The sequence below is a fragment of the Musa acuminata genome, chromosome BXJ1-4, assembly GCF_036884655.1.
Source record: "Musa acuminata AAA Group cultivar baxijiao chromosome BXJ1-4, Cavendish_Baxijiao_AAA, whole genome shotgun sequence".
Lineage (NCBI taxonomy): Eukaryota > Viridiplantae > Streptophyta > Magnoliopsida > Zingiberales > Musaceae > Musa > Musa acuminata.
The window spans coordinates 40,877,309-40,903,293 of record NC_088330.1 but is presented as its reverse complement, the minus strand read 5'-3'; the positions used below and the strand labels follow the sequence as shown (position 1 = coordinate 40,903,293).

General features: G+C 44.0%; 6 protein-coding genes across 7 annotated transcripts; 3 read left to right on the top strand and 3 right to left on the bottom strand.

The window, feature by feature from the left end:
- The first annotated feature begins 2,986 nt into the window (after positions 1–2,986).
- Positions 2,987–4,244, top strand: LOC135672638 (B3 domain-containing protein Os03g0120900-like). The gene has a single exon (XM_065181135.1). The coding sequence runs from the start codon at positions 3,252–3,254 to the stop codon at positions 4,164–4,166; it is 915 nt and encodes a 304-aa protein (XP_065037207.1). The 5' UTR covers positions 2,987–3,251; the 3' UTR covers positions 4,167–4,244.
- A 1,142-nt stretch (positions 4,245–5,386) lies between these two features.
- On the bottom strand, positions 5,387–8,222 carry LOC103982656 (uncharacterized). Its single transcript, XM_009399641.3, has 4 exons — positions 7,982–8,222; positions 7,727–7,899; positions 7,480–7,543; positions 5,387–5,706 (listed from the first exon to the last, which is right to left on the bottom strand). Exons 1-4 carry the CDS (start codon positions 8,196–8,198, stop codon positions 5,498–5,500), a joined length of 663 nt encoding a protein of 220 aa, XP_009397916.2. The 5' UTR covers positions 8,199–8,222; the 3' UTR covers positions 5,387–5,497.
- Positions 8,223–8,626: 404 nt separating this feature from the next.
- On the top strand, positions 8,627–9,103 carry LOC135672216 (brassinosteroid-responsive RING protein 1-like). Its single transcript, XM_065180672.1, has one exon. It carries the CDS (start codon positions 8,627–8,629, stop codon positions 9,101–9,103), a length of 477 nt encoding a protein of 158 aa, XP_065036744.1.
- A 104-nt stretch (positions 9,104–9,207) lies between these two features.
- On the bottom strand, positions 9,208–18,734 carry LOC135670021 (tobamovirus multiplication protein 2A-like). Of its 2 annotated transcripts, XM_065178633.1 has the most exons (8): positions 18,580–18,734; positions 18,184–18,490; positions 16,571–16,670; positions 15,964–16,044; positions 15,782–15,886; positions 15,140–15,352; positions 14,936–15,039; positions 9,208–9,433 (listed from the first exon to the last, which is right to left on the bottom strand). In XM_065178633.1, the coding sequence occupies exons 2-8, from the start codon at positions 18,429–18,431 to the stop codon at positions 9,334–9,336; spliced, it is 951 nt and encodes a 316-aa protein (XP_065034705.1). In that variant the 5' UTR covers positions 18,432–18,490; positions 18,580–18,734; the 3' UTR covers positions 9,208–9,333. The 2 variants fall into 2 exon arrangements, with proteins under 2 accessions (XP_065034705.1, XP_065034706.1); XM_065178634.1 differs by lacking the exon at positions 9,208–9,433 and having other exon boundaries at positions 14,782–15,039; positions 18,580–18,733.
- Positions 12,241–14,637, top strand: LOC103982658 (scarecrow-like protein 8). Its single transcript, XM_009399643.3, has one exon. The coding sequence runs from the start codon at positions 12,765–12,767 to the stop codon at positions 14,517–14,519; it is 1,755 nt and encodes a 584-aa protein (XP_009397918.2). The 5' UTR covers positions 12,241–12,764; the 3' UTR covers positions 14,520–14,637.
- Positions 18,735–19,281: 547 nt separating the features above from the next.
- On the bottom strand, positions 19,282–24,811 carry LOC135670005 (uncharacterized). The gene is made up of 3 exons (XM_065178632.1): positions 23,173–24,811; positions 19,947–20,205; positions 19,282–19,840 (listed from the first exon to the last, which is right to left on the bottom strand). Exons 1-3 carry the CDS (start codon positions 24,183–24,185, stop codon positions 19,679–19,681), a joined length of 1,434 nt encoding a protein of 477 aa, XP_065034704.1. The 5' UTR covers positions 24,186–24,811; the 3' UTR covers positions 19,282–19,678.
- Positions 24,812–25,985: the final 1,174 nt, after the last annotated feature.

The following is a 25,985-nucleotide window of genomic DNA, read 5'->3' as shown; positions in this document are numbered from 1 at the left end:
CACCTCTTCCATGGTTGGATAAGGTGACCATGATGCTATTGCAAGAATGTGTAAACATGGATACTAATCTACACTGAGTGACTCTGTTTTCATCACATCTCGAACCCCAGCTTGTTGGTCAAGATTGCACTCGCCACTCTTCTCCATTTTCAGTCTGCTGATTTCTCAAGCCTCCTGTGCATGCAAAAAGAAATATCTTAATCATGTACCAAAACTATTTATGACATCTATCATAGACCAATATCGTAGAGACCGAAGAGACAAGAAAGGAAATGGCAGTTCAGCCCCCCACTGAGCTGCCATGCAATTAATGAAATGACCGGTGATCTGAGGCTACTGCCTGCTGTTTCACATCTAAATAATCAAGAGTACGTAAGCATTCATTGATGTGTCAGGCGTTGTTGTCTGCATCCATATGCTGCGTAGATGTTATGTAGACCCATGCTACGTAGTGTGATGCACACACACACACACAGATTATACACATATATATATATATATATATATATATATATATATATATATATATATATATATATATATATATATATATATATCTCGCAGAGTCACGTCCAGCCTCTTTTGCAATCCACATGGATCCAAATTTCACTCCAATACCACAAAAATTGTTGTAATTTTTTCTCGGCTCGATGTGGTTTCTTAACAGCAGCAGTCCCAAACACACAAACGAACAGTAGCATACACTTTACTGTCATCAACTCTCGGGAGGAGCAGCTGCAGCTTTTTGCCTGCTACTAAAGATGTCATCGTCTCTTTACATTTGCGGTAAAAGTTACAACTGTTCTTTCTCTCTGTCTCTGTCTCTCTCTCTCTCTCTGTAATCTCTCTTGTATGATGGCAGAAAACGCGACCCAACAGCGACGGCTCAACCGTTTTTGCTCAGAATTGCAGGAGGGTAGAGAGGGCAACTGCGCTTGATGCCTGGAGTTGATCTCCACCGGGACGCTGTTCCAACTAAAAGAGGAGGAGGATGAAGCGGAGACATCGTTCGCTCTTGGTTCTTCTTTGCTGCGGAGTTTCTCGTGCTCTGTATTGTAATAATGCTCACGTAGACAGCTAGTATGAATACATCAGAATAAAGGGCTCATCTGAATAAATGATGACAGAGGGATGGAGCTGTGACACTCACGTACGCCGGTCCCCGATGACTCATCATCCAGTCTCTATCTTTAAAGGCCATTTCCCCACCTGGTTTCTGTGTCTCCACTCCAGAGGAGACCTCTCTTTCATATTGATATGGAGCGGCCGGGCTGGGATCGTACACCTACAAGTGAGTTATGACGGATAATGAGTTCGGTGGCCAGGCCTGCCATGGGAGAGGTTGGGGACATTCCAAGTGGCACCACCCACATGGTGGTATCATTCATGGTGATATGGATTCCCCATCCGATGACTGCTTCTTCTTCTTCTTCTTCTTCTTCGCAGCATCAGGACAACATCAACCTTACAGCAAAGATGCATGGTTCCCAAGTCCACATCCCTGGGTAAACGGCGATCCAATAATTGTGGCACTTCAAGTTACTTCATTGTGCTGGTCCACACTACTCTACCATCGTTCCTTCACCTACCTATCTTTGTACAGTCTACCTTGTGAGGTGAACACTATACACTGTATCGTTTGCTATCTCCACCTCAGTTGTCACACTCAGAGAAGGGTCCCGCTCTCATGATAGGGGCCATGAAAGGAAGGCATCACGGGGGCCTTGCGAAAGGGATCTTGTTCAGGTTGGCTTCAGATCCGTGCATGCATGGCATGTCTCCATGTTTGGCATTGGTGGTGCAGCTCGTTGGCTTCCAACTTACTGTTGAGGGGAGCCATGCTCTGGGCAAGGACTCTTTTGAGCTATCTACATGGAGAAGGAAAGCTCTCATTCCATTGTTCTCCGCTGCAAAGTGCCCATTTGTTTGCTATATCATGATTAAAGTGCATTCACGTCCTTCGGGATCAGCTGCACCATGCTGGTTTCCATCTTGGTGTTTCTCATATTCCTGAACATGAGTAGATCCATCTTGTCCCAGAACATGCCACCTTCTTCTTTCAATCACTACATATAATTTGCATCGTCTGACTTCAGTATCATCAGTAAGGGAAATCCAAATAAAATCTTGGCTTTCATTAAAACAATTTCTCTCACTATGATTCTTCTTAATTGCATCCACTGCGATGCAAGTGAACTCTGAAGGGAAGACAAGCAGCAGAAAGATGATACGTGAACAGTACTCATTAACGCGAGCTAATAACAATGGGAAATGGATCCTTTCCGCAGCAGAAAGACTGGCGTGTGAGCTAATCTAAAGCGAGTAATATAATTCCATAGGTAGAAGAGATCCAGTGGGATGGTAGGCAGGTGAATGAACTGATGTGGATGATTCTGAGCTCCAAGCTTCCATGGCAGATACTCTCCTCCATGCATATAATATGATGGAATGAGGCGCTTGTAATATGTTAATCTGAGTGTATAATGCACATTAGAGAAGCTGCAATTGGTTTCTGCACACAGAGCAAGGCCATGTTTGATGCCTTGACTTGGGAATTATCTTGAAGTACTGTGGAGAAGTATTCTAAGAATAGGAGGACCACACGACAGGTTCGATGTCTCTGAGGACTTCCTCAGCATCAAGTAACAGTTGATGACAGGTAGTAAGGGAGCATCAACCAATTGTCCTCACTGAACCTCTTTTGAAGGAATTGAAGTATTCATCAATGTATCTTCCCTTGTTATTGCAGGAAATTAGAAGATGCATATCCTAATAATAATAATACCACCATTCATCTCTCTTAAGTGTGCAAAATCTTCTTCTACAATATATATATATATATATATATATATATATATATATATATATATATATATATATATATATATATATGTATATACATACATGCATATATATATATATATATATGATTGATGTAAGGACAAGCTCACATGAGCTCAACTAGATGATTCATGGTCCCTCGCCCTTAACCCCCTCCATTCTATACAGCTGCTATTACCATCCTCCTCCTATATGCGTTTCAGAACAGTGCTTTCTGCATCTCTTCTTCTTCTTCAGCTGCTACTGTCATGCCCTTCCTATATACCTATCAAAATTGTGTGCTTCATTGACCCTGTCAAGATCTGCATCTCTCGTGGATTCGTCTTTTTCTACTTCCGTTAAAGGTACCTGATTCCTTCTCGTTGATTCTTTCTGTTTTCAGGCTGTGAAGGAGAAGTAAGTCACTAGATATGGAACTCACGCATGGAAAAAGAGAGAGCTTTTACGACACTGATCAGGAACAAGAGCAGGTCGAGTTCTGCAGACACCCCCCCTTCGTCCCTTGCTCCCCTTCGCCGTCATCGTTGTCCACCGGCGTCAGGTCGAACGACGGCATGGGCAATGATTCTTTCATACTGAAGGAGCACATGTTCGACAAGGTCGTGACGCCGAGTGACGTCGGCAAGCTGAACCGGCTGGTGGTCCCGAAGCAGCACGCCGAGAGGCACCTTCCGATGGATGCCTTGGCCAACGAGAAGGGCCTGCTGCTATGTTTCGAGGACCGGACGGGGAAGCCGTGGCGCTTCCGCTACTCCTACTGGAACAGCAGCCAGAGCTACGTGATGACCAAGGGGTGGAGCCGATTCGTCAAAGAGAAGGGCCTCGATGCCGGGGACACCGTCTCCTTCAGCCGCGGCGTCGGCGAGGCGGGACGCCACCGCCTTTACATCGACTGGAAGCGACGACCTCAGAGCCGCGCCCGGCCACGGGTTCCACTCCCTGCACTGTCCTTTGCGCGGCCCGTCTGGCAGTGCAGCGGCAACAGCTGGCAGGCACGAACCCACGTTGCGGCGAGCTTGGGCTCGGTCAGCCGGCACCCTCTGTACCTCAGACCGCTGGCCGCGAGACCGCCGCAGAAGGAGGTGCAACAGGCAGGCAGCAGCGGCGTGCCGTCGGCGCCCCTCGTTCGCGGCCAGGCCGCCGTCAAGCGAGTTAGGTTGTTCGGCGTGAACCTGGATTGTCCTGACACCGAAGGCGACGCCAATTGCCGCATCCGGAGTACTCCACCCGTGGGCGCGCCTCGGTTTCAGCCGAGGACTGCACCTCCGCTGCTCGAGCCGTCACGTGCTGTCGGCGAGACACTGGCATGCTCCTCCTCGTTGTGAGCACGGAGCTGCATTCACCATTAGATCTTTACGTACAAGGAAGAGCAGAAAGATGTATCCAAACCATTTCTGTGTACCCGTTGATGCTCTTACAACCATTTCTCTTACAACCATCACCATCTGCATGAATAGAGATCTCCATCTACGCCCCTATAAAGTCAGAACATCGATCCACTGGATCTAACCAGGGATCTTTTCCCCAGTGATATCCAGCTTCATGTTTCTCAGATAGATCAGCTGTTCGACATGTCCTAAAATGGAGGACAGACAATCACAGAGTCACGCAGAGCCTGATCTGAGTCCTTCTCCATCAATTCTTCTACGACACCGCTCGTGATTTCATCTTCGCTTGCTACACCAGCCATGTCTGCTCTTAACCACGCATTGAAGTTTGTGTTCCTTTCCCCGAAGCCGCACAATAAAAGTCATCTTATAGCCCACTGCTAGCCCGGTCAAACGCTTTCCTAAGCATTAAATGCCCACATTGTTACCATCTTCCTCTCGATAAGTGGGAGTTGCCGGTGCTTATTTTCGTCGGTTCCAAAGATTTTGTCAACGGGTGGGTCCCGCGGGTGAGCCACGTCAGTGGATCTTGCTGTAGGCTGTTTTTGCGGAGGCAGCCAAGCGGCGCTCGACCCGAAAGTGGTACCGGGTGCACTTGTTGCTCGTGATCCGCATCCGAATCCGTTAACCGGGTAACCTCCTCTTTTAATGGTCAGCGCTTAAGTCGGACCGGGCCCGATCTCGTTAACGGTACGGATCGATCAATATGTTTACATGCATTTAAACACCAATTTCTATACAGGCACGTGTAACTTCCTGTCCTTAATCGGATTGCCTCTTATTGTCATAACTCTTAACTTTTATTGTCATTGAGATATATTAAAATCAGATACAATTTATATTCCTAAGATTTAACATAATCTTGCACAGATTGTCATTGATACACACAACCCTCCACATTTTTTGTTCCGGATTGAAACCGAAATTGACAGTGTTATGTATAAGATCCATGTAAAACTTATAAATAGAAACCATATCAAACCTAATAAATGTGGAATAAACACTTCAACACATTTAAACAAGAATGCCTTTTTCTTGCTTACATGTCCAAATAATCATTGAAAACTTAAACTCTTCTTATTTCTACATATTACTCCTAAAGTTTGAGCTTTTATAAGAGAGTCTCATGTATCTGATCGATAGCTACCAGCAGGAGAAACAAGAAGAAAATTGAATGGATCAAATAGGAAGTCCCATGCAGAAGTTCATGTTTCGATCCGTCGGAGAGGAGTTTTGACAAGAAGTTAAGTCAATGCAAACTACAGATTTTAAACGACTGCCTTTTTCTTCGGCTCAAGGACTGGTGGATCGATGTCGATGCCCATGTTAGCTGCTGTACCTGCGATAATTCGCATGGCTGACTCAATGGTGGTGCAGTTCAAGTCTGGTAATTTCTCGGTTGCTATTGCTCGCAGCTGCTCGATGGTTACCTTCCCCACCTTCTCCTGTTTTGGTTCTTTGGAACCTTTCTCAACTCCTACACATTAGGAAGATGGCATGGATAAGAAACCCCTTCAAACAATAACAGGCAACACTAATCTACAATCTAAGGAATATATAGTACGGGAGGAGACATTGTTTTCTCCTTTCTGAAAGACCTGCTTGACGAGAGGAATCGGTTCCACATCTCATTTCCTCCCACTATATATGGAAGTGAAAAAAATAATTATCTACCTACTATTTGCCTCAAATTAGCAAGCTGAGTCCAAGGTTAAGCCTAATTATCTCAAGTTTCAATTGAGATTTTTAATCTAGAAAAGCAAACGAGAATCTAGTGCAAGCAAATGAATAGAAAGTAATGTCAAAAAATGTACGTAGTAGACTTTTGTCTAATAATTATGGGCCCCAAAACAAAAAATAATGGTGTGTAACAGTAGTTCAGACAAGAAAAGTGCAACGATGTGGTCAAGAACTCAAATCACAAACTTTGTTGTTCATGCACATCATATCGCGTGATAGCTTTTATGCAGGATACAGTCTTCCATATAGGAAATAGCTCCCGACTTCATCATAACTACAGATGCTAACCAATTCTTTATTATTTACAGAATGCATTGACCATGTGGTATTCCTTAATCCTTTCATTTTCTCTATACTGCCTTATACTAAGCTTTGCATCTGCTGATGTACAAAACACTAGAGCTGAAACATTTGCTGTTTCTAAAGGTCTACACATGTGTAGGTGTCTATAGTTTCAGAAAAGGCCACACACAACTAATTACCAAAACAAATCATGTTTCATGGACAAAACTCTATCCAAACAGGAGAAGCTTATATGATTTAACGAAAAATGCAAATTTTCAGTTATAGCATGAAGCACAAGTGAAAAAACTTTAATCAATGAGAGTATGGAACTCTCGTAGAGAAGATGGATCACAAACAACAACACAATGCTGCCTCGTGGTGGGATAACCTCAACCATATAGGACCCGAAGCATATTGATGATCACAGAATTGCAGTCTCAGAAACTTACAGTTCTTTTTCCTAATGATATTTTTACATGAGAAAAACAATAGCAAAAAGCTCCAGAGGTATTAGAGCTCAAAATTTGGGATAGAGCCCCAGAAACTGCCCTGTCCATAACATAAAGAAGTTCCTTTTTGTAAATTGACTATAATACATAGCTATGGAAGTTGATCAAGTGTCCATCTAGTGAAAGTGGTTTCTATCTTGTTAATCTAGAAGTACATTGGCATCATTTAGAATTCGTACTTCTTGTTCATCTTCCTTTTCCTGCTTGTTTAATTTGATATAGTTTCTCCTTTTTCCTTAGAAATTAGAATATTAAAAACTTTTAAGACAACAGTCTAAGAAAAACTCTCGGTGCACTTTCCTAAATCAGTTTAGTTCCAGTTTCCATGACTAAGACCTTAGCGCGATCCTCTAAACTCTAGAACCTAATTAATTTCCAAATAGTTGACAACATTCGATAACCCTTAGACCTATAAATTAACATAAGACTTAAGGTCTGGTGGACTCCATATCTGTCGAATTTACATAACAGCTTCTGCGATAGCTGCGCTGTAGAGATGCATTAGCGCGCTAAACTCATCTTATTGATGGATCAATGATCAGAGCAAACTAAACAAGACAAAGATAAGAAGACACTGATGTGATTTAATTGGATAAATTAGCCAACTGTATAGAAAATGAGCATTCTACTTGGTGACACAATTTACTTGAATGATTAGAAAACTTCGACTAATGAAGAAACACTGAGACTGCGAAGTAATTAGACAACGCATTCACCTGCAGCCTTGAGGAGCAGAACCGAAGCCGGTGGAGTCTTCAAGATAAAAGTAAAGCTCTTATCCTGCAAGCAAACAGATATCTCAAAGTCATGTTCGATATCAGTAATCCAACATACTCAAATGAGTACCTAGAACACATAATCTCCACAACAAATTCCCATCGGAATCGAGAATTCAACAGGAAATGCCATCAAGACATCAGTAATCTCTATAATTAGGAAAGGAAAAGGAAGCTAACAGCTCACTTCATAGACGGTGATTTCGACGGGGATAACGTATCCAGCCTTATCGGCGGTCTTGGCGTTGTACTCCTTGCAGAATGCCATGATGTTCACACCCTTGGAACCCAGAGCGGGGCCGACCGGCGGCGCGGGGGTCGCCTTGCCCGCCTCGAGAGCCAGCTTCACGATGCCGACCACTGCAAGAAATCCAATAGATTAATCATGGAAGACATTACAACGGAGACAGAAGGAGCGAAGTGCGTCCGCCCGAAGTCGCACCCTTCTTGGTTTTCCCCGACGGCTTCGGGGGCGGCGCCATGGCCCTCACGGCAGGGAGCGGGCGCCGAAAGCGGAGGAACGGAAGGGAAGAGTATGTGGAGGAGGAGGAGGGGATGGAGAAGGCAGGGAGGAAAGAGGAGGAGAGGGCACGGCCGGTGGAAGTAGTAGGAGGAGGAGGAGAAGGTAGGCGAGCAAGGGGGAGGAGAGAGGTCGCCATGGCGAGAGAGAGTGGAAGGCCAAGGGGGTCACGAAAATATTATCCGAAACTATTGGGCTTCATAATGGGCTGATATCGGGCCAATAATGATATTAAGGTAATGACGTTTTGACTCGGTCAATCGGTACACCAATTTGATCAATGAAAGATGTGATACATCATCACATCGTGCTTAGACGCCATTTTTGACTCGCCATTTACTGCTACAAAAAGACCCGCTCCGTCTTATACACGTGCAGCGGTGCTTCGTAGTGAAACTTTGACGATAGAATACAGCACGAGGAAGTCATTCATGGCGTCCCAATTAGTAAAGCTCTCTCTCTCTCTCTATATATAGACTCCTCTTCCCTTCTCCTGCACCCAAAGAGAAAGCATCCTCTCTCTCTCTCTCTCTCTCTCTCTCTCTCTCTCTGTGCAACCCGTAAATGATGGGCTTCGTTTATGGATCTTTTCATCCGGTACTGCCGAAGCCTGTGATCTTCTTCTGCCTGATTCTTGCATACGTACGACATGCCATCTCGCTGCTCCTCCACTATCTCGGGCTCTACATGCTGCCGGAGCCGCTTATCACCCCCTGGGGAGAATATGAGCTTCACTTACATGAGGCGGCCGAGGATGCCGCCCCGCCCTCTTCGTCGATAAAGAAGCGGCTGAGGGTGGTGGAGTTTGGGAGCTTGTCGATGACGGGGCAAATGCATCGGGACCCGACCTGCGTAATTTGCTTGGGAGAACTGGAGGCGACGCACAAGGTGAGGGAGCTCGGCAACTGCGGCCATGGCTTCCACCTCGAGTGCATGGACAGGTGGGTGGACGTGGGTCGGACCAGTTGCCCTCTGTGCAGGGCTCGCCTGTTGCCCTCGGTGGAGAAGCATGGGATGTGGGCGAAGCTTCTACGGCTGCAGTGAGACGTGCACAGGTCAATAGACCTTATTCTTTCGTTGATGTCCGATGGCCGTCTCAGCTAAGCATTATTTGACTGTGTCTTGATGAAATGATGGGACATGAATAGTTACAGTGAACACAATTATATATGACTGCTTAAATGGTCAATTATTCTTTTGGAGAGTTACATGATGACGATACAAGCTCGGCCATGGCAGCCACCAACGAAGACCGAAACATGAAGCCGCCTCTGTTAGGTTATCCATATGTTTGACCGCTTGTCTCTGTCTTCGTGAACTCTTGCCTGTTTCGTGGAAGAAGCATGAGGTTGGGGAACCCATTTGGAAATGAACCTATCAAAATCAAAATCAAAATGGGTCAATGATTCCGCGATCAAATTGAACCAAAACTTCGATTGGAATCATAAAAGACAACGATCAAATGATCTAATCGGAACCAACGATTTCAAAACGGAAACCAAAGCCTACAATGATAGCTTCAAAACTAGAATCGAAATCAAAACCAACGATTCCAAAACTACACAAAATGAATCCGATTTCGATTTCACTTTTGTCACATTTACTACCAACTCACTTGTTTGTTCTCAAATATCCATTCTCTTGGATATCATTTGATGGAAGATAAAGTGAGATGGATTGATATGGATAAATAATTGAGATAATAAGATATGTGGAGAGAGAATTGTGATAGGGATGAGAACACTCGAAAATAATTTATGTGCAGAGTCTGCATACAAATAAGGCATCTATTATATCACTACAAAATTCACTTATAGATTAGCTTCATGGAGAGTATAAGTGAATATATTGCCATTAATTTGGGTTTACATTTACTAAATCTAAGCATTAATAACTGCAAGAACACATTCAATTCTTGATAAAAAAAGGCTCCCTACTCATAAGTTATTTTTTATTAACCTAATCATACAAATGATAAAAATATCTCCATGAAATTTAAAGAATAACAATAGACTTTTGGGGTCATCACCAAAAAAAAAAAAAGAAGAAAACTAAGCAACTAAAAGTAATTATTCTACCAAAAAAAAAAAAAGATAAATTCGCAGGAACAAAAGTAATAGAACTCTCGACAATGTTATCCTTGAAAAGTGTTGGGGAACATCCTTTTCAGATATATATGCAAAACTAAAAGAAGATTTACTTGTTTATCTATCTAAAATATTAAGCTTCACATATGCATACACACATATATATTCTTTGAGAACCTCAAAAATTAAGCATATATCTCTAATTACATAACAGTGAAAAGATGAATGCTATTCGGAAGAAACAGTAAATTACTTAATAAGTTTGATGCAAGCAATGCTATGAAGTTTTGTTTTGCACTCTTTCATAGTTGAGAAATCCCTCCTTCGCTTAGCTTAAAAGAGGTTGAAGAGGTAGGAGTTGAAGTGGACTGCACCAATGAACAAAAAGAAGAGGGGGCCTATAAAGAGCCCTTTCTGCAATCCCTTCCTTCTCCAAGCTCATGTACTGCTACTTATCTATTGTTTTCAGTTTGGCTTGACATCAATCATCTACCTAACTTAAACTACTCTTTCAACTTTTATAGTAGCAAGTTGCTAAATATCTCAAGTAAATAAATCTCAAGGTTTTCTATCAGCAAAGGCTTCAATAATTCTTTTATCTCTTCAAACTCAGTGTCTAATAGTTTCTGAACCTCTCATGACCTCCTTTTTTTTTTTTTTTTTTTTTTTTCTGTGCTATGTACCAAATCAAAATTTCTAAACACTGCCCTGCCATTTTTATCATGTCACATCTGTTGTTGCCAAAACAAAACCCTTTATTGGAGACATTACCCCACCATTGGAATGCCTCATTGATGGAAGAGATTCATTGGAACACATAAAAGCTGTTAGGTACTGGGGTGGTGACAGGGTGATGAGGATACTTTCCACCTCAAATTGATGTTAGGATCAAATTCAATCCAGAGAATCAGGTTCTTATACTCATGGGTGGCACCTTCCCCTAAACAGAGGGAGAAAGCCTACTGAAATGAGTGAGACAAAGTGGACAGGATCTGAGTCCAAGTTGTCATCTCTCACCAAACATATTCCTCCTCTATATTAATCATAAATCATAATGTTTCAATCGTATAGAATATTTTAGGTAAAACAAGTGCATATAACTCTCTTTTTATTTTTCAGTAAAATGTGCCTAAGTTTATTTTCATTTCTTCTCGTATTATTAATATTCATAATAGACTTATCTTGTTTAATTGTGAGATATCCTTCAATATGAAAACAAGTATATTTGTTCTTGAATAGATTCAGCATCTATTTAAATCCTCAAAGCCCTATATTTATTTAAACATTAAAATTTTTTTACCAAGTAAGCCCCGATATTGTTTTACAAAATTCAATCGAGATGTCTCACACCATTTGGATGAGCTTCGAATGAGTATTCGGACAATCAAAACTAACAATATTCGTTCTATACAAACCGATCCGACATGTTTAATGAGGCCCCTAATGCACTTCCTCCGTTTAATCATTATCCTTTATAGTTTCATCCTAATCACCGTTATGTTTACAAAAGATTCTGCGTTCCAATACGTTACTTAATCTATTAAAATTTGGCACGAGAGAAGATTCTTTTTTTATCCACGTGGCAGTCCGCCACTGGATCAGCGGCGGCCCATGAGCCTGTCTTCCACAACGCATTGATGGGACTCACCTCTCTCTCTTCGACAAGCAAGTTGGTGGAGCCAACAACAGCGCATGGCTCAGCTGTCCAATGCCAGGCAGGGTCCAGCTTAGGAACATCGCACGCGGAGAGCCGCAGCACCGCGAAATGCTTTTAGATTCGCGTACAGGAAGGAAGACACGTGGTATATTTCTTGAAGCGGCCCCTCATTTATGGGGGTGGGGCCGCTAACCACGTGAGAGACGACGTCGCGGTGGGTCCACCGCCGCACGAAATGGTCAACAAATAATTGGGCTCTACTCCTGCTGGCGCACACGTGTCAGGATGATCCTTCTGGCCTTTTCTCACAACGAGATGCGTCGACGGCACGCGACCGAAGCCACCAGACGCAAACGTGGCGCGCATCCTGCGGCGGGAGTGGTTGCTCGAGTCACGACATGAAGCAGGGGAGGTGGGTCGGGGTGGTTGGTCGCGAAATAACTTCCGGCTGCTCACCGATCCCACCACGCGCTCCCGCCGCAACCTGATTCGCTTCCGTCGAGTGCCCGCAGGAAGCAGCGGCGTTCTGATTGGGTCGGGGAGAAACGCACTCGAGTTGTTCGGTGTCGTGCCTCACAAGGAGCTTATCAGGGCCGGGAGAGCATCTGCGCTGCTAGTGGCTGATACCTCGCCAGCGTCGCGCAGTTCCTCTCTCTCTTTTCTCTCTGTTTATTAATGACCATTGCTTGGCAAGCAAGCGTATCCGTGTGTTTCAACAGAGCAAGCGAGGGGGACGGGCACAAACATATTATTAATGGTACCTGTCTTTAGCTTTCCCTCTTTATTACGTGAGAGAGAAGAGAGGAGGTGAGAAAGGAGGAGAGATGGTGGTGGAGTCCTCTGCTGCAGAGAGGGAAGAGGACAAGAGGAGAGTCGCCACGAACCGCTCCTTTTAGAGTTCTTTCGCCTTCAATTGTCTCCGTCTCTCTCTTCTGTGAGTTTGATCGAAAGGTGTTTGGCTATGGCGTCGGGGTTTCCCGGGCGGGAGCTCGGGTACGGAGTGCGGCTGCCGATCCCGGCGCGGTCGGAAGTTGGAAATGGCGGCCTGCTGAAGCGGTCGCTGACAGAAATGGACAGACTGCAGCTGCAGCAGCAGATGCAGTTGCAGCACACGTTCTTCCTTCGATCCGTGAAGCAGAGGACGCTCTTCAACTCCCCTGCTTCACCCCACTTTTCGCCTCCTCTTCCCCCCGCGGATCTCTCTTCTGGCTCCTCTTCCTCCTTGATTTCGGCGAAGTTGACACAAGACGGGCTGGCGCGATCCAGAGAGCAATCCTCCGCGCCGCAGGTGGCCGCGTCGGGGGCGGAGAGCAGGCCCTCCGCCGCGGTGCGCGACCGGCTCCAGGAACTGGAGCGGCGGTTGCTACTGGATGAGGAGGAGGGGGAAGGCGACGTCAGCACGTCAGGCTCGGCCGTGACCACGGCCGAGTGGAGCGAGGCGATGCAGCAACTCATCACGCCGCCGACGTCGGCAAAGAACCCGCTTTCCGCTTCGCCCACCAATTCCTCTTCCACCACCGTCTCGTCCTCCGCCTCGTGCTCGCCCTCCTCGTCGTCGGTGGCTTCATCTTCGCGGCAGATGCTCCTCGAGACCGCCGCTGCTATCGCGGACGGGAACCTCGAGACAGCCACCGCGAACCTCGTCGTCCTGAAACGCGTTGCGAACCCCCGAGGCGACGCGGAGCAGCGACTGACGGCGGTGATGGTCGACGCGCTCATCTCTCGGCTAAAGCTGCCGCAGGCTGGGAGTTCCTCTCTCCCGATCGCGGCGCTCTGCAGCGCGGAGCACTTCGCGGCAACGCAGATGCTCTACGAACTCTCCCCTTGCTTCAAGCTCGGCCTTATTACCGCCAATTTGGCGATTTTGGAGGCCACCAAGGAGCAGCCCATGATCCATATCCTTGACTTCGATGTTGGCCAGGGCGGCCAGTACGCCGTCCTCCTCCATGCTCTCGCGGAACGCCACCATCTCCGCCCCGCCGCCGGCGCACCCTCCCTCCGGATCACTGCCGTCTCGGACCCCACGTCGCCGTTCACCAACAACAACAGCGGGGGGAACCTAAGGGCCGTCGGCAACCGGCTAGAGAAGCTGGCGGAGAGGGCTGGCCTGGCGGTCCGGTTCAACGTCGTCCACCTGCGGGCCGCGGAGCTGGACGCGTCGGCGCTGAGGTGCGAGCCCGGGGAGGCCCTGGTGGTGAACCTGGCCTTCGCCCTATCACGGGTCCCGGACGAGAGCGTCTCCCCGACGAACCCCCGCGACGAGATCCTCCGCCGCGTGCGCGCCCTCCGCCCGCGCGTGGTGGCGCTGGTGGAGCAGGAGATCAACACCAGCACCGCCGCCTTCGCCGCCCGCTTCGGCGAGGCGTGCGCCCACTACGGCGCGCTGCTGGAGTCGCTCGACGCGACCGTGGCCCGGGACAGCGCGCAACGTGCCCGAGTCGAGGCCGGTTTGGCTCGGCGGGCGCTCAACTCGGTGGCCAACGAAGGGGCGGACCGGGTAGAGCGGTGCGAGGTCTTCGGAAAGTGGCGGGCGCGGATGGGGATGGCGGGGTTCGACTCGGTTCCTCTGGGGCCGGCCGTGATTGAACCGGTCAAGGCCCGGCTCGCATCGATCCGGTCCAATCGGGGGTTCACCATGAGAGACGAAGCCGGAGGTCACGGTCTGGGGTTCGGTTGGAAGGGCCGGGTGCTCACGGTCGCTTCCACATGGCGGTAGGCCCAGACACATTATTTGAGCCAAGTTATTAGAATTAATTGCTTCTTGTTGGGGACGTACCAACTTGGCCCCAATTGTTTCGATCACTATATAATGATAACGATGTGTTTGACAACAATAGTAACTACGATATCAATCACGCGATCCCCTCTTCCTCTCTCCTCTCTTTTTCCTGCCTTTCATCAATCCACATACTATTTTAACTTGACGGTGTGGTGCAGCAATGTGATGTTATCTCAGACGAAAACGGACACAGCAAAAAAGCAGCAGGAAGTTTATGCAGTGAGATTAGGCAGTAAACTCTTGAGTTAAACAGTTAACCTACACATTCAATCAAACAGGGAAATAACTCTCGAAAGCTTCACACATCGAAAAGAAGAGACTACCCAACGGCGCACACAAAAACAAAAACTCACAGAATGGTGCAGTGGCCCCTTTCTTCTGCCGGAGGAACAGTGGCTTGTTGGTATCTGCTTGGGTCTGATGGGTTGTATGTGAACTCAGAGGTATCAAGACCATACTTCCAGAAGCAAAAGGCACAAAGAGAAGAATTAGAACCACAACAAATGTAACAAACTGCAAACACAATCGCCAAATTTCCTGCACGGTGAAGAGATTACCTTTTCTCTCATTCGTTGGCTCCATGCATCGTTTCTGCTAGGGCGATGGTCAAGTGTGCCAAGTACAGGTACTCCAGTTGCTGGGGCTCCCTGCCGATTCATTAATGGTTGTCGGATGGAAGATCTTGGAGCAATGCACACATCGTCGTCGCTGTCATATTCAATGGGCCTGTTTACAGCTCTTACTATAAGAGCTAACATGAATACCAAGCCCTGCAGGTCATAATCATATTGTTCGTAAGTCATGATAGAAATCGGCACAGATCATAAGAGAGTGCAGATTTCCTTAGAAGATTAATAACTGCAATGATATTTAAGGCATTACACAATGTAGGCATCACGACTGGCATGTATACAACTAGACAATCAACCAAATATCTACTATAATGTTTTAAGATGATGTAATCTTTAGGATAAATTCATTTCAAATTCAATCAAAATACTATTTCAAAGCCCTCAAACCATTGAAAAAATGCAAAAGAAAAAACAAAAACTTACTAACAATGACACAGTAGTAAAAAACATAAATACAAATAATCAAATAATGTTAATCAACATAAAAGAAGGAATGTGAATGATGCATTGACTACTATTTCACCTTTCCTGTGCTAAAGAGACTGAAAGGTTGGAAGCCACACTCACCTCTAAAATAACAACTCCAAGAGCAACCCATTTTGCTATCTTCCAGTTATCCTCCAAAAAGTCATATATAATGTCAAAATTTCTAGTTTTATCATCAGGAACAAGCTGCAGAGAATTAAAATATTAGAAATCATCAAAATGATTGCAAGAAAACAGGTGAGGGAAGACAAAAGGAAACTCACATCCTTCCAGCTATGGTCAAAGAATATGAAAGCTGCAGCAGCCAACTCAGCAAGAACCAACAGAATCACTAAGAAAGCATACTAGTTTTGGGTTAAGGAATGCATTATTTTGACAATAGAAAAGAGTGTCCGTTTAAGCAAGAATGGATAATACATCAATTGGTAAAAGATAACAAAGCATTCAGAATTTATCTATATGAATGACATTATCTCATATGAACAGTTCTATATACTTTAATCATAAACCAAACTTTCTACGGTGCTTGCATACTGCTGTTAATCATAGGGCTCAAAATTTGTTTATCCGGAACCGAACTTCAGTTGGAAGACCCATGGCCTTTGTTAATGGCCATAATGAATCCTTTGTCATTCACACGGATGATACAAACAAACTGATTGCCTGATAGCCAACACATCATTTGACAAACAATTAATTTGTTACATTTTACAATGTTTTCACATTGAACGATGAATAAAAACTAATTAGCAATGTAATAGGATGTACAATGTAATTATGGTGAATAGAACGCACCCACATGCAAAATCAAATGAACATAAATACAAGTAAAAAAAAATTATGAATATACATTTTAAAAAGTCAGGATACACAAGACAGGCAGCACCCGTTCCTTGTAACTGCTCCAATGCAACCAAAGCATGATATGACAAATAGAACAACCCCAATACCAATAAACAAATAAATGAACCTTCAATAACAACACATTATTAGTCTGACTGACCAACAAGCGCAACTGATAGGTCAAAGAACATGATATAGAGAAAAAAAGTAAAAAAAAAATTGAGCCAAGACACAAATTTGGGCTGTATACGTAAAGACATAGCTCAAAACAACAAAACAAATTCAAAATGTTATACTCTAAGAAGAAAAGATGCAAGAAAGGCAACATAGAAATGAGCCAACTGCTACTGCAACTCGACCAACATAAAAGGTGGTGGGATCAAAAGTTCTGCAGCATAACTCTAACAGCACAGAATACAACAATTATTTTTCAAGTTAAATGGTGCAAGAACATTCAGCAGAGTAGACTACATCCAATAGGTACGTTGAAGATACAGTTAGCAGCATCCAGATCAGGCATATGACGGTATGTCTGACACATCTGTTCATCTGCAGACACATCCTTTCCTTGTATGAGCCATCGAATTGGAAGGTAGTACTATAAAGGGCAAATCTAGTGGATGAGGTCCCCATCAATATACGGTCTTGGAAAGGTCAACCTACGCAATCTTACCTCAATAAATAGAAAGGGCAAATCTGTTGCACAGAGGTCCATCCTCAACTTTCCAGAAGTAAAACTGCCTTGACTTCATAATGTAGTTTCTGTTTACAACTTTTTTAGCAGCAAGCCATTGGAGTTCAAACTTCAAATCATTAGCAGATAATTCTGTTTTCAATGGATACTAAGCTCAACGATGAAGTTATCAAACACAACTCACACTGGCAACGTGTTAAATGTGTTAAATCAGCATAACTCAGCATGGAATGAATATAACTCACACTGGCAATTGTGCAGTGTTAGTGCATATATGTATTTTCCTTATTTCAGCAGAGCAGGCGGTGAGGTAGCAAGAATGGCGGTTTGTACGAAAGATAAGATCCTCAAGAATAAGTAAAAAATGAGCATGTAAATGCTTTAGAAGGGTGAAAGCTATACACAAGGTCGCTTACGAGAGAAACTGGTTTCATGGCTCAAACCTTGGTCACATAGGTCATAGAAGAGCAAGCTGTTAAACCAAGACACTCTCAATTAGTATATTGGAAGAGTCTTTCAAGCATACACATGAGTAGCATTCTTTCAACTTTCTGCTTTGTGCTTTGTGACCTAGTTCAGCATCTAGCCATATCCAAACGCACGACGTCTACAAAAGTCAAGGATCATTCAGAGTACGATCTATCAGGTTGAGCAATATGTAACAGATGCCTATAAATTTAACCAGCGTTACGACAAGAGTTTGATTCTGCTTTCACTGAAAAGTTAGCGAATTTGCCCAAAAAATTAAGGTTTTCAGATAATTGTTAGCGCTATTATACCATCTAAAAACGAATTGTCTTTTCCCATAATTTGTGAAACAAAAAAAGAGGCGACAAGCTTAACTCGCTCGATGATAGATCGCATCAACCAACAAAAAAAGGGTAATTCCAGCAGAATAAACAAAAATTCCTTCGGAGAAGGAAAGCAAAAATGAAGTATCCCATACCAAGCTTTGGGGAGATAATCGAGAAAACTCGACGAAAGGGACACCGCAACAAGTATGGGACGCCCAAGCTTCAAGAACTCGGAATCGCTGCTCGTCGGCGAAGCCGGGTCTTCGCCGTCGCTGCCTGAAGCGACCTTATTCCACTCCACCAGCAAGTAAACCCCGTATCCCACCATCGCCAACCCCGCGAGCGTCAAGATAAAGTTGAGAAGCTTCAACAAGCATTCCCAGAACCCCTTGCAAGCCATGATCGATCCCTCAACCTTCCCCTCCAAGTACCAATCACGTCAATCGAAATCTCCAATTCCTAGAAACGAGAATTTAGGTCAGAGTCCTCACAAAATCCGGTCCTTCGACAGTTTGAACGCGAGAAAGAACAAAAGACAGGTCACATACAGTAAAGAATTCGAAGTGAAGAGGACGCGAGAAGACTGCCTCGAAGGAATCCTCCGTCCGCTCGGCGATCGCGAGTGGGCGGCGGGCTTTCTTCTCTTTTGCCCTGTGGCTTTCTCTCCCCAATTTTCGGATATATTTATTATTATTATTATTATTTATTTCTGCGAGGCTAACCAAATAATGTGTCCCACCACGTGGCGAGCTTAAGAGAGGGGTGATGGGTTGATGAACGGCCCGAAAGTAAAGTTTGGGAACACGACAACGTGCGGTGGACGCCACTTCACATGTTATGCCATCTAATTTGTGAAAACGCTCTGCTGTCAGCCAACCAGGAAACACAAACGGCTGCCAGTGCGAAACAGCCACGTCAAAATAATTTTAATTATTTTTTGGCAAAGGTCGTTTTCGAAAGGGTAAGCACGTCCACCTCATGCGCGCAACGAGTCTGGCCAACCAGAGGAATTCCCGCTAGATTTCGCTTCTTCAATTGGCGCGGCCGGCGTGGGGCCCCGACGTCGTAGTGTGGCCGCCTCCTTTCACCCACTTTCGCTCACAAGACGACGTGCACAGATAGGGAGACCACGACAACACGAGGTCGTCCGCGACTGCCCGTTCTCATCTCCTCATCCCAATGTCGGATATAGAATAGGAGCGAAGGAATATTTGGTAAGCCGCAAAACGGCAAACAGAAATCCCCGAACAAAGCCACCACAAGAAGATACTCGATGTTTATGTAGGATTAATAATGGCCCGAAGGCCCAACAGCGAGGCCGAGGAGAACGGTAACCAAGGAAGCACAAGGACGGAACGGCAGACCATAAGCATTTTTACATGCCAGCAAAGCGCTCGACTGAATGCCCCATTCACGTAGACTCGCCGAGTGTGCATGACGTCTAGCCTGCACATGAAGGCATACATCTTCTCTGTCGGCTGTCTTCGACAACTGGAGGTAGCTCAAACATAGCAGGTCAGTTAAAGCATCAAGACGGAGAGGTTTCTTTTGATGCTCTCTTCTGGACATGCATGACTTGCTTTATGCAGAGAAGCTTTGAACTCTTGAGAGTTATAGATGTCCTATACAAAGAAAGTGAAAAATGTTTCATACGATGTGGTTTCCATTATTAGGGATTCGCATTTGGACAGCTTTTACTGCAGCAACTCTAGCTGCATTGGCTGCTTTGTTGGCTGAGGCAACAGCCTTGTTCACCCTGTCATCAACCCTAGGCACATCGTAAGCTTTTTCTGATGCTCTTCGAGCTTCCTGAAGATTAGATACAATGAAAACAAGTAAACATTAGATTAGCAACAACAGATTGTTTGATGCATAAACAATTATGTGGCGTAGGGAGCGGGAGCTTGCATATCACCTGAACTGCATTCAGTACTTTTGAATGGTTAACAGCAATTGATGACCCAAGATTAATGCTCTGAGTGCTCAAAGTTTCAAGGATACCATTTTGCCAGTGACCTGATTGTGTCTCCCCATTCCGGAATGTGTACATTCCCAAGCCTTGTCGCCTGCCCTCGTGCCATGCACCTTCATATTGATGTCCATTTGCGAAACGGTACACCCCAAATCCATGCATCTTGTCAGCAAAGTACTCACCAGCATATGTATCTCCATTCCTTCACAGGTTAAGTGAAAAATCAGTGCCAAAATACAGCAATGTGGCAATGGAAGCCATGTATAACAATCATTGCATGACCTTCATAGGTGTTATCAGTTGAAGTTCGTTTTGTCTATGATGGTGCCTATATAGAAGAAAAGATGCTACCAATGTACAATTAAGTGACTGAAAAAAGGAAGAAAAAAAAATATTTCACGCATAATATATCATACTGAACGGATTAAGCAAGCAACTTAATATTGGGGAATTCCCGACGTAATTTCATGACAAAAAGAGATCAGCAAGTATTCAAGGTAGTAACAGGAAAAAAGACTTGTTTACATTTTAATATTTATCCTAGATCACCATCACATGCCTACTATCTCAAATTAAAAAAACTTGAATCTATGAAATTATATGTATGGATTAACTTGCCTTCTTAAACATGGGGATTAAAATATTTTGATCCACATAGAAACCCATACAAGTTCTTTAGATTAACAGGTTACTTGAATGATTACAAAAATATCTTGCAACTTTCTTAAATTGTTTGCTAACAATTTTGTATTAACTTTGGCCTGACTGAAGGAGGCCCCGTAAAAAAATTGACCACAACCTGATGAGAAGACATCAAGGTTTATTTTAAATAAAATATTAAGGGTTCGTTTGAGAACACATTTGAACCCAACACACATTTCAAAATATGGATTGGTGTTTGATAATTTTTTTTCAAATTGCATCTGACCTGGATGTTGCATTAGAAATATTCAAATGCTAAGGTAGCATTAGCATTTCAACATTTGCGGAATCCTAATGTAATATTTCAAATTCTCAAAATATCTTATGACATTATCTAAAATTACAAGATTGTCAAAATAATTTAACGAGAAAGCTACCTGATTTATATTTTATATAAGGTGGAATTTTATTTATTTATTTTTAAATATTATTTTATAGGAATATATTTTTTATTTATTATATATTTGGGCCATAATTTTTTTTATAAGATTACATACATTCAATTATTTATTTACTTATTAATTTACATAAAGCATATGTATCCATTTTTAAATATATATTACAAATATTAGAAGGATAAATTTTGCCACAAAAAATTCTATGGACTTTTGAAATATAATTTTACCAAACAATACTTACGTCAATGCATACTTACAATGTAGTTTTCATCTATTATTTACCAAACACAAAAAACATTCCACAATACACATTTTTTTTTCCAACTGCATATTAAAAATACAAATGTATTCGCAAATGCAACCAAAGAAGACTCACAGGTTATATAGTAGCACCCTAGCAATGACATTAGGGATGTGAATGCAGAAAATCATAATATCTAAATTGGTAAGTACATACTCCTATATTTAAACCAAATAACCTACCACGAACAATTTTATCTAGAGAATTTTGGCACACGACCACTTGCATGAGTTATTAGACTACTATGTTACTAGCATCATTAAGCTCTTCCGTTACTATTTTCTCTACTTCTAGGGTACACCTACAAAATCCACAAGTCCTTCTCACTGGGAAGTGAGTCTTGTCTAAAAACAAAATAGAATCATTCTAAAAGTTGACTAAGCAAATTGATTGTTGAGTTTATTCATACTGCCTATCTGGATGTTGGAAGCATGCAATTGTAGTCACATTTAAGCATACCTTGGTGGTGCTTAACTTTTTCTCTTCCTTCATAAAACTTGCCCTTTATGTACATCCACCTACCGACTACACATACCTGCCAACCAGCATAGATAGGGAAAACACTGGGCTGGCATAGAGCCTGTGCTGAACTGTGTGACTGCTGTGTACCATGACAATCTGGGTATGTGCGGTGAAACTCAGGCTTGCATCCATCAGCCATGAACTTATGTCCCACCTAATTAATCATCTTCAGTACTTAATTAATTTTCCTCCTTTTGCTATCTGCTTGCTTCATAAAATACAGAACCATTAGATCCAAAACATGCCCAGTTAAATAGACCATACAAAACGTAGCATATCCATCTAAGTCCATGTTTATTTTTTTATGATTCGTACCTGTGTTGCAATAGTTTGAATAATTGTTTGATAAATTTTAATATCATATTCAGTTAAGTATGGTGCAAATGCTTTAATTACTAATAAATTAATCCAACTTATACTAATATCATAATCATTTAAGTAAGGAAACCCTAATATCTCGAGATATCCTTATGTACCCTTCATTCCTTATTCTGAATCAAGGATTCAACAAGCCTTTCATAAGTCAATGTTCTCTGTGGGGATCATCCTGAGTAGTTAACTGAATCAAACTTATGCAATACGACGCGTAAGGATCTCTGCATGGTGTTGTTTGATGGTGTAGCTGCCTGCTTGTAAAGGCCATTGCTTTTGGGGTCTAATTGAGTGATAAGGAGGACTATGCTTTTCCTTCTAGAGTATGGCACACATGAGAGTGGAGCTACTCTACTCTCGAGAGATCAGACTGGCCGACACTAGCTTCTATGTTCGGTGTCTTTCGATGCCACGCTCACATGCATGCATCTCTCAAGAGATAAGCTGAGTAGATACTAGGTGCTATGTTGGGTGTCTTCTGCATGCAATCAGAATGCAGGTAATACAAATACATCTGAAAAACAAAAACTAAAAGTCCACTGCTAATGCCTATCAGAAGTCAGAAGAGATGGTATGAAATGACAAAAACTAGGAGTCCACTGCTTATTCCTATCACAAGTTATAAGTGATGGTATGAAGAAATTGAGCAAAGAGTCTTCGGAACATCTATTCAATTAGACTACAAGATGCAAAAAATTGCAAGCAAGTGATGGTGAAAAGAAAATGAGACGGGCGCAAGCACACATATATCTTGAAAATTTCAAGATCATATAATCCAAGAAAATAATATTCTGGTCTGCACATCGAAGATGCAAAAAATTCTGCACACCTAGTAAGCAACCAAGAACGATGTTGGAAAGACTTCAAGATGTACCTGAAATGGTAGTGGCCAAGCCCATGCTTCACCCCCGACTTGAATTCTCCAGCATATCGGCTCCCATCCTCGCATGTGTGCAACCCGCATCCATGACTCTGCCCGTTGGACCACTCTCCAGCATACATATCACCTGTGTAGAACCGGTACACGCCGAACCCATGCCGGAGTCCCTGCCTGTAGTGACCCCTGTACCTGCTCCCCCGGGCCCAGGTCTCCACTCCATAGCCATCATACTTTCCGTCGACCCAATCTCCCTCGTACCTGCCGCTCATGTAGTAGCAGTACACCCCGCTCCCTGAGCACTTCCCCTGGTGGAACTCGCCCTCGTAGACATCCCCGTTGCTGTAAAGCTGAGCGTTGAACCCCGAGGCTGGGCGGTGGTCGGTCTTGGGCTTGTCGGAGGAGGAGCTGCCTATGGACCAGAGAATGGGGCTCGCGGGGGCCTGGCGGCCTTCGAGGTGGTGGCGTGGCAAGAGGAGGGCGGAGGAGCGGGAGAGGAGGAGGCGAAAGGAGCGGAAGGGGAGCGCGTTGAGGGAGACGCAGAGGACCAGGAATAGGGACGAGAAGGCGATCGCGGAGAAGAAGTCGACGAGGAAGGAGCGGCCAGGGGCGCCGTCGCTACCGTCAGCGCCGGAGGAGGAGAGGAGGAGGTAGAGGGAGGAAAAGGAGAGGAGGAGGAAGATGCGGAGGCGGAGGTCGAGATGACGGAGAATGCGGCGGGCGGCCGAGGAGACGAGGCGCCGGGGAGCCACGCAGGGGAAGGTGACGGCAGCGGTGGCGGATGAGGCGGCCGCAGAGGGGGTCATGATGGAGCGCTTGTGGAGGACGGAGAGGCCATAAGGGGAATCAAGATTAGGGTTAGAGTTGGTGTCCGGGATCTGGAGGGTGGGAGGGGCAAACGAGGGAAAAAGAGGGAGGAGAGGCGGAGGACGAAAAGGCTCGAAACCGGAGGAGGAAGAGGGGTCGAAGCTTTCCTTGCCGGCCTCCCTGTCCAACTTCTTATGAGGCATTAATATATCAAAAGAAGGCCTGCGACTGCTGCTGCTGCTGCTGCTGCTGCTTCTGCTTCATGATGAGGAGCGCAAGGTAGTCTACATCTCTCTTCTCACTCCAAATAAAACAAGACTTGAGCTTTGCATATGCCTCCGCTTCCCGTGGTTTCCTATTTCCCGCGACTGCTCTGGTTTTGGTTTCTCTCTCTACCAGACACACACAGCCATTTTTATCCACTGCTCTCTGTTCTTTCTCATTGATTTGTCTGGAGGGGTGAGGGTGTGATAATGTCAAGGATTAGACAGGAAGGCTGAGGGGAGTGGAAAGGGATGGGGTTGAATTCAAATGAAAAGTAGGAAAAAGTCCTCCAGTTATCACAGGGGACGAGAGAAGGTTGGGGATGTCAAAAAAATAAAAGGGAGCAATTCTTTTGTCATGTAGCTTCAAGATGGACCGCTCTTTCTCTTTTTCTTTGAACTTTCTTTCTTCTACCTCTGCGCACTGAAAGTATGTTTATTCCTGTGAGAGATGCTCGGTGCTGTGGCATGAGAGGAGTCTTAAAAAGGGTTTATTCCTTCTGTTGTGTTCATTAGCTACGCCTTGACTAGAAGCGAGATGTTGCTGCTGGACATGAGTTGAGAGAGTCTCCCCCTTCCCTCCAGTCTGGTTGCCCCCTTTGGACAGTCGATTAGAGAATCCCATGAATAATTGTCAGAACATCTCTGAACACTAATTGCTGATTAACATCTGTCCTAAATCAACTCTTTTCAGAACAGATATGAATTTTTTTTCCTCTTATTGCAATTGGTATTCTCACTACCACTATGTAAAATGAGACAATTTATGAGACAGATAAGTTGGCTGTCTTTTTCTGTCAGCATATGTTCCATATATGAACCTAGCTGACCACATAAGCTGCCTCATAGGATGTCTTGGCATGTAGTCCATGTCCGATGTAACACCAATCAATAGCTTCATCCCTCATGCATGGATAAACATAGATCTTGCACCTATTTAGAACTTGTAGATAAGATCAAAACATATGAAGCTAGCAATTATTGCTTAAGCAACAAATAGTTATGCTGTCATTGACAAAAACAAAATGGTCAAGATAAATAAACCTGCCATCTATATCATTTGCAAATTAAACCAAGATTCTGTTTGAAAGACTTTTTTAAGCTAACATGATATGTCAACCTCCCCTTATTTTATACTGTTATGGCTTATATTTAACATGAAAGAGCAAACAGGAGCATTTTAATTACAATTCATCACCCAAATCCATGCTTCTGTCCCCTTAGAGTGAGATACAATAATTTTCTAGGCATCTGACCTTATCATACTTCACAAAACATGAGAAACAGATGAAGCAACTTCTCTCTTAAAAAAAAACCTGAGATCGTAATGATTTGTTAGTTCATGAAGACTACAATAAAATAATGTATCACAGAAATTATGTTACCAAACTTCCGCCAAATTCATGGAAGCAGTTACTATGTATCACACAATACTACATCAAAATCCATACTGACTCGCGGTTCTTCTAAATGAATGCAAATCAAAGTACAGATTGCATATTTTATCCCTTGTGCTTCCACCAATGGAAGCAAAAATACATTATCGTACATTTCTTAAATAAATAAAAGGGATGAAGAGAAGAGAATATTTACAAGATATATAATGAGCTTAGTGCATTCATTGCATGTGGGACCAGTGAGAGCTAACTGTTACCACATAAATGGATATTCTTGAAAACAGGAAATATGAACATATACTTGATGCATTAAGCAAATGAAGCATTGGCTATTTTCCAAATG

Coding starts and splice junctions, on each gene's coding strand:
- LOC103982658 (XM_009399643.3), top strand. CDS start 12,765: ATGGCGTCGGGGTTTCCCGGGCGGGAGCTCGGGTACGGAGTGCGGCTG.
- LOC135670021 (XM_065178633.1), bottom strand. CDS start 18,431: ATGGCTTGCAAGGGGTTCTGGGAATGCTTGTTGAAGCTTCTCAACTTT. Junction 15,353..15,781: donor TTGGAGTTGTTATTTTAGAG/GTGAGTGTGGCT, acceptor TATGACCTGCAG/GGCTTGGTATTCATGTTAGC. Junction 9,434..14,935: donor AGGGGCCACTGCACCATTCT/GTGAGTTTTTGT, acceptor TGATTTTGATAG/GTTCATTTCCAAATGGGTTC.
- LOC135672638 (XM_065181135.1), top strand. CDS start 3,252: ATGGAACTCACGCATGGAAAAAGAGAGAGCTTTTACGACACTGATCAG.
- LOC135670005 (XM_065178632.1), bottom strand. CDS start 24,185: ATGCCTCATAAGAAGTTGGACAGGGAGGCCGGCAAGGAAAGCTTCGAC. Junction 20,206..23,172: donor CTTGGCCACTACCATTTCAG/GTACATCTTGAA, acceptor TAACCTGTGAAG/GAATGGAGATACATATGCTG. Junction 19,841..19,946: donor AAGTACTGAATGCAGTTCAG/GTGATATGCAAG, acceptor TCTAATCTTCAG/GAAGCTCGAAGAGCATCAGA.
- LOC135672216 (XM_065180672.1), top strand. CDS start 8,627: ATGGGCTTCGTTTATGGATCTTTTCATCCGGTACTGCCGAAGCCTGTG.
- LOC103982656 (XM_009399641.3), bottom strand. CDS start 8,198: ATGGCGACCTCTCTCCTCCCCCTTGCTCGCCTACCTTCTCCTCCTCCT. Junction 7,544..7,726: donor TCGAAATCACCGTCTATGAA/GTGAGCTGTTAG, acceptor GTTTGCTTGCAG/GATAAGAGCTTTACTTTTAT. Junction 5,707..7,479: donor TCTGCTCCTCAAGGCTGCAG/GTGAATGCGTTG, acceptor CCTAATGTGTAG/GAGTTGAGAAAGGTTCCAAA.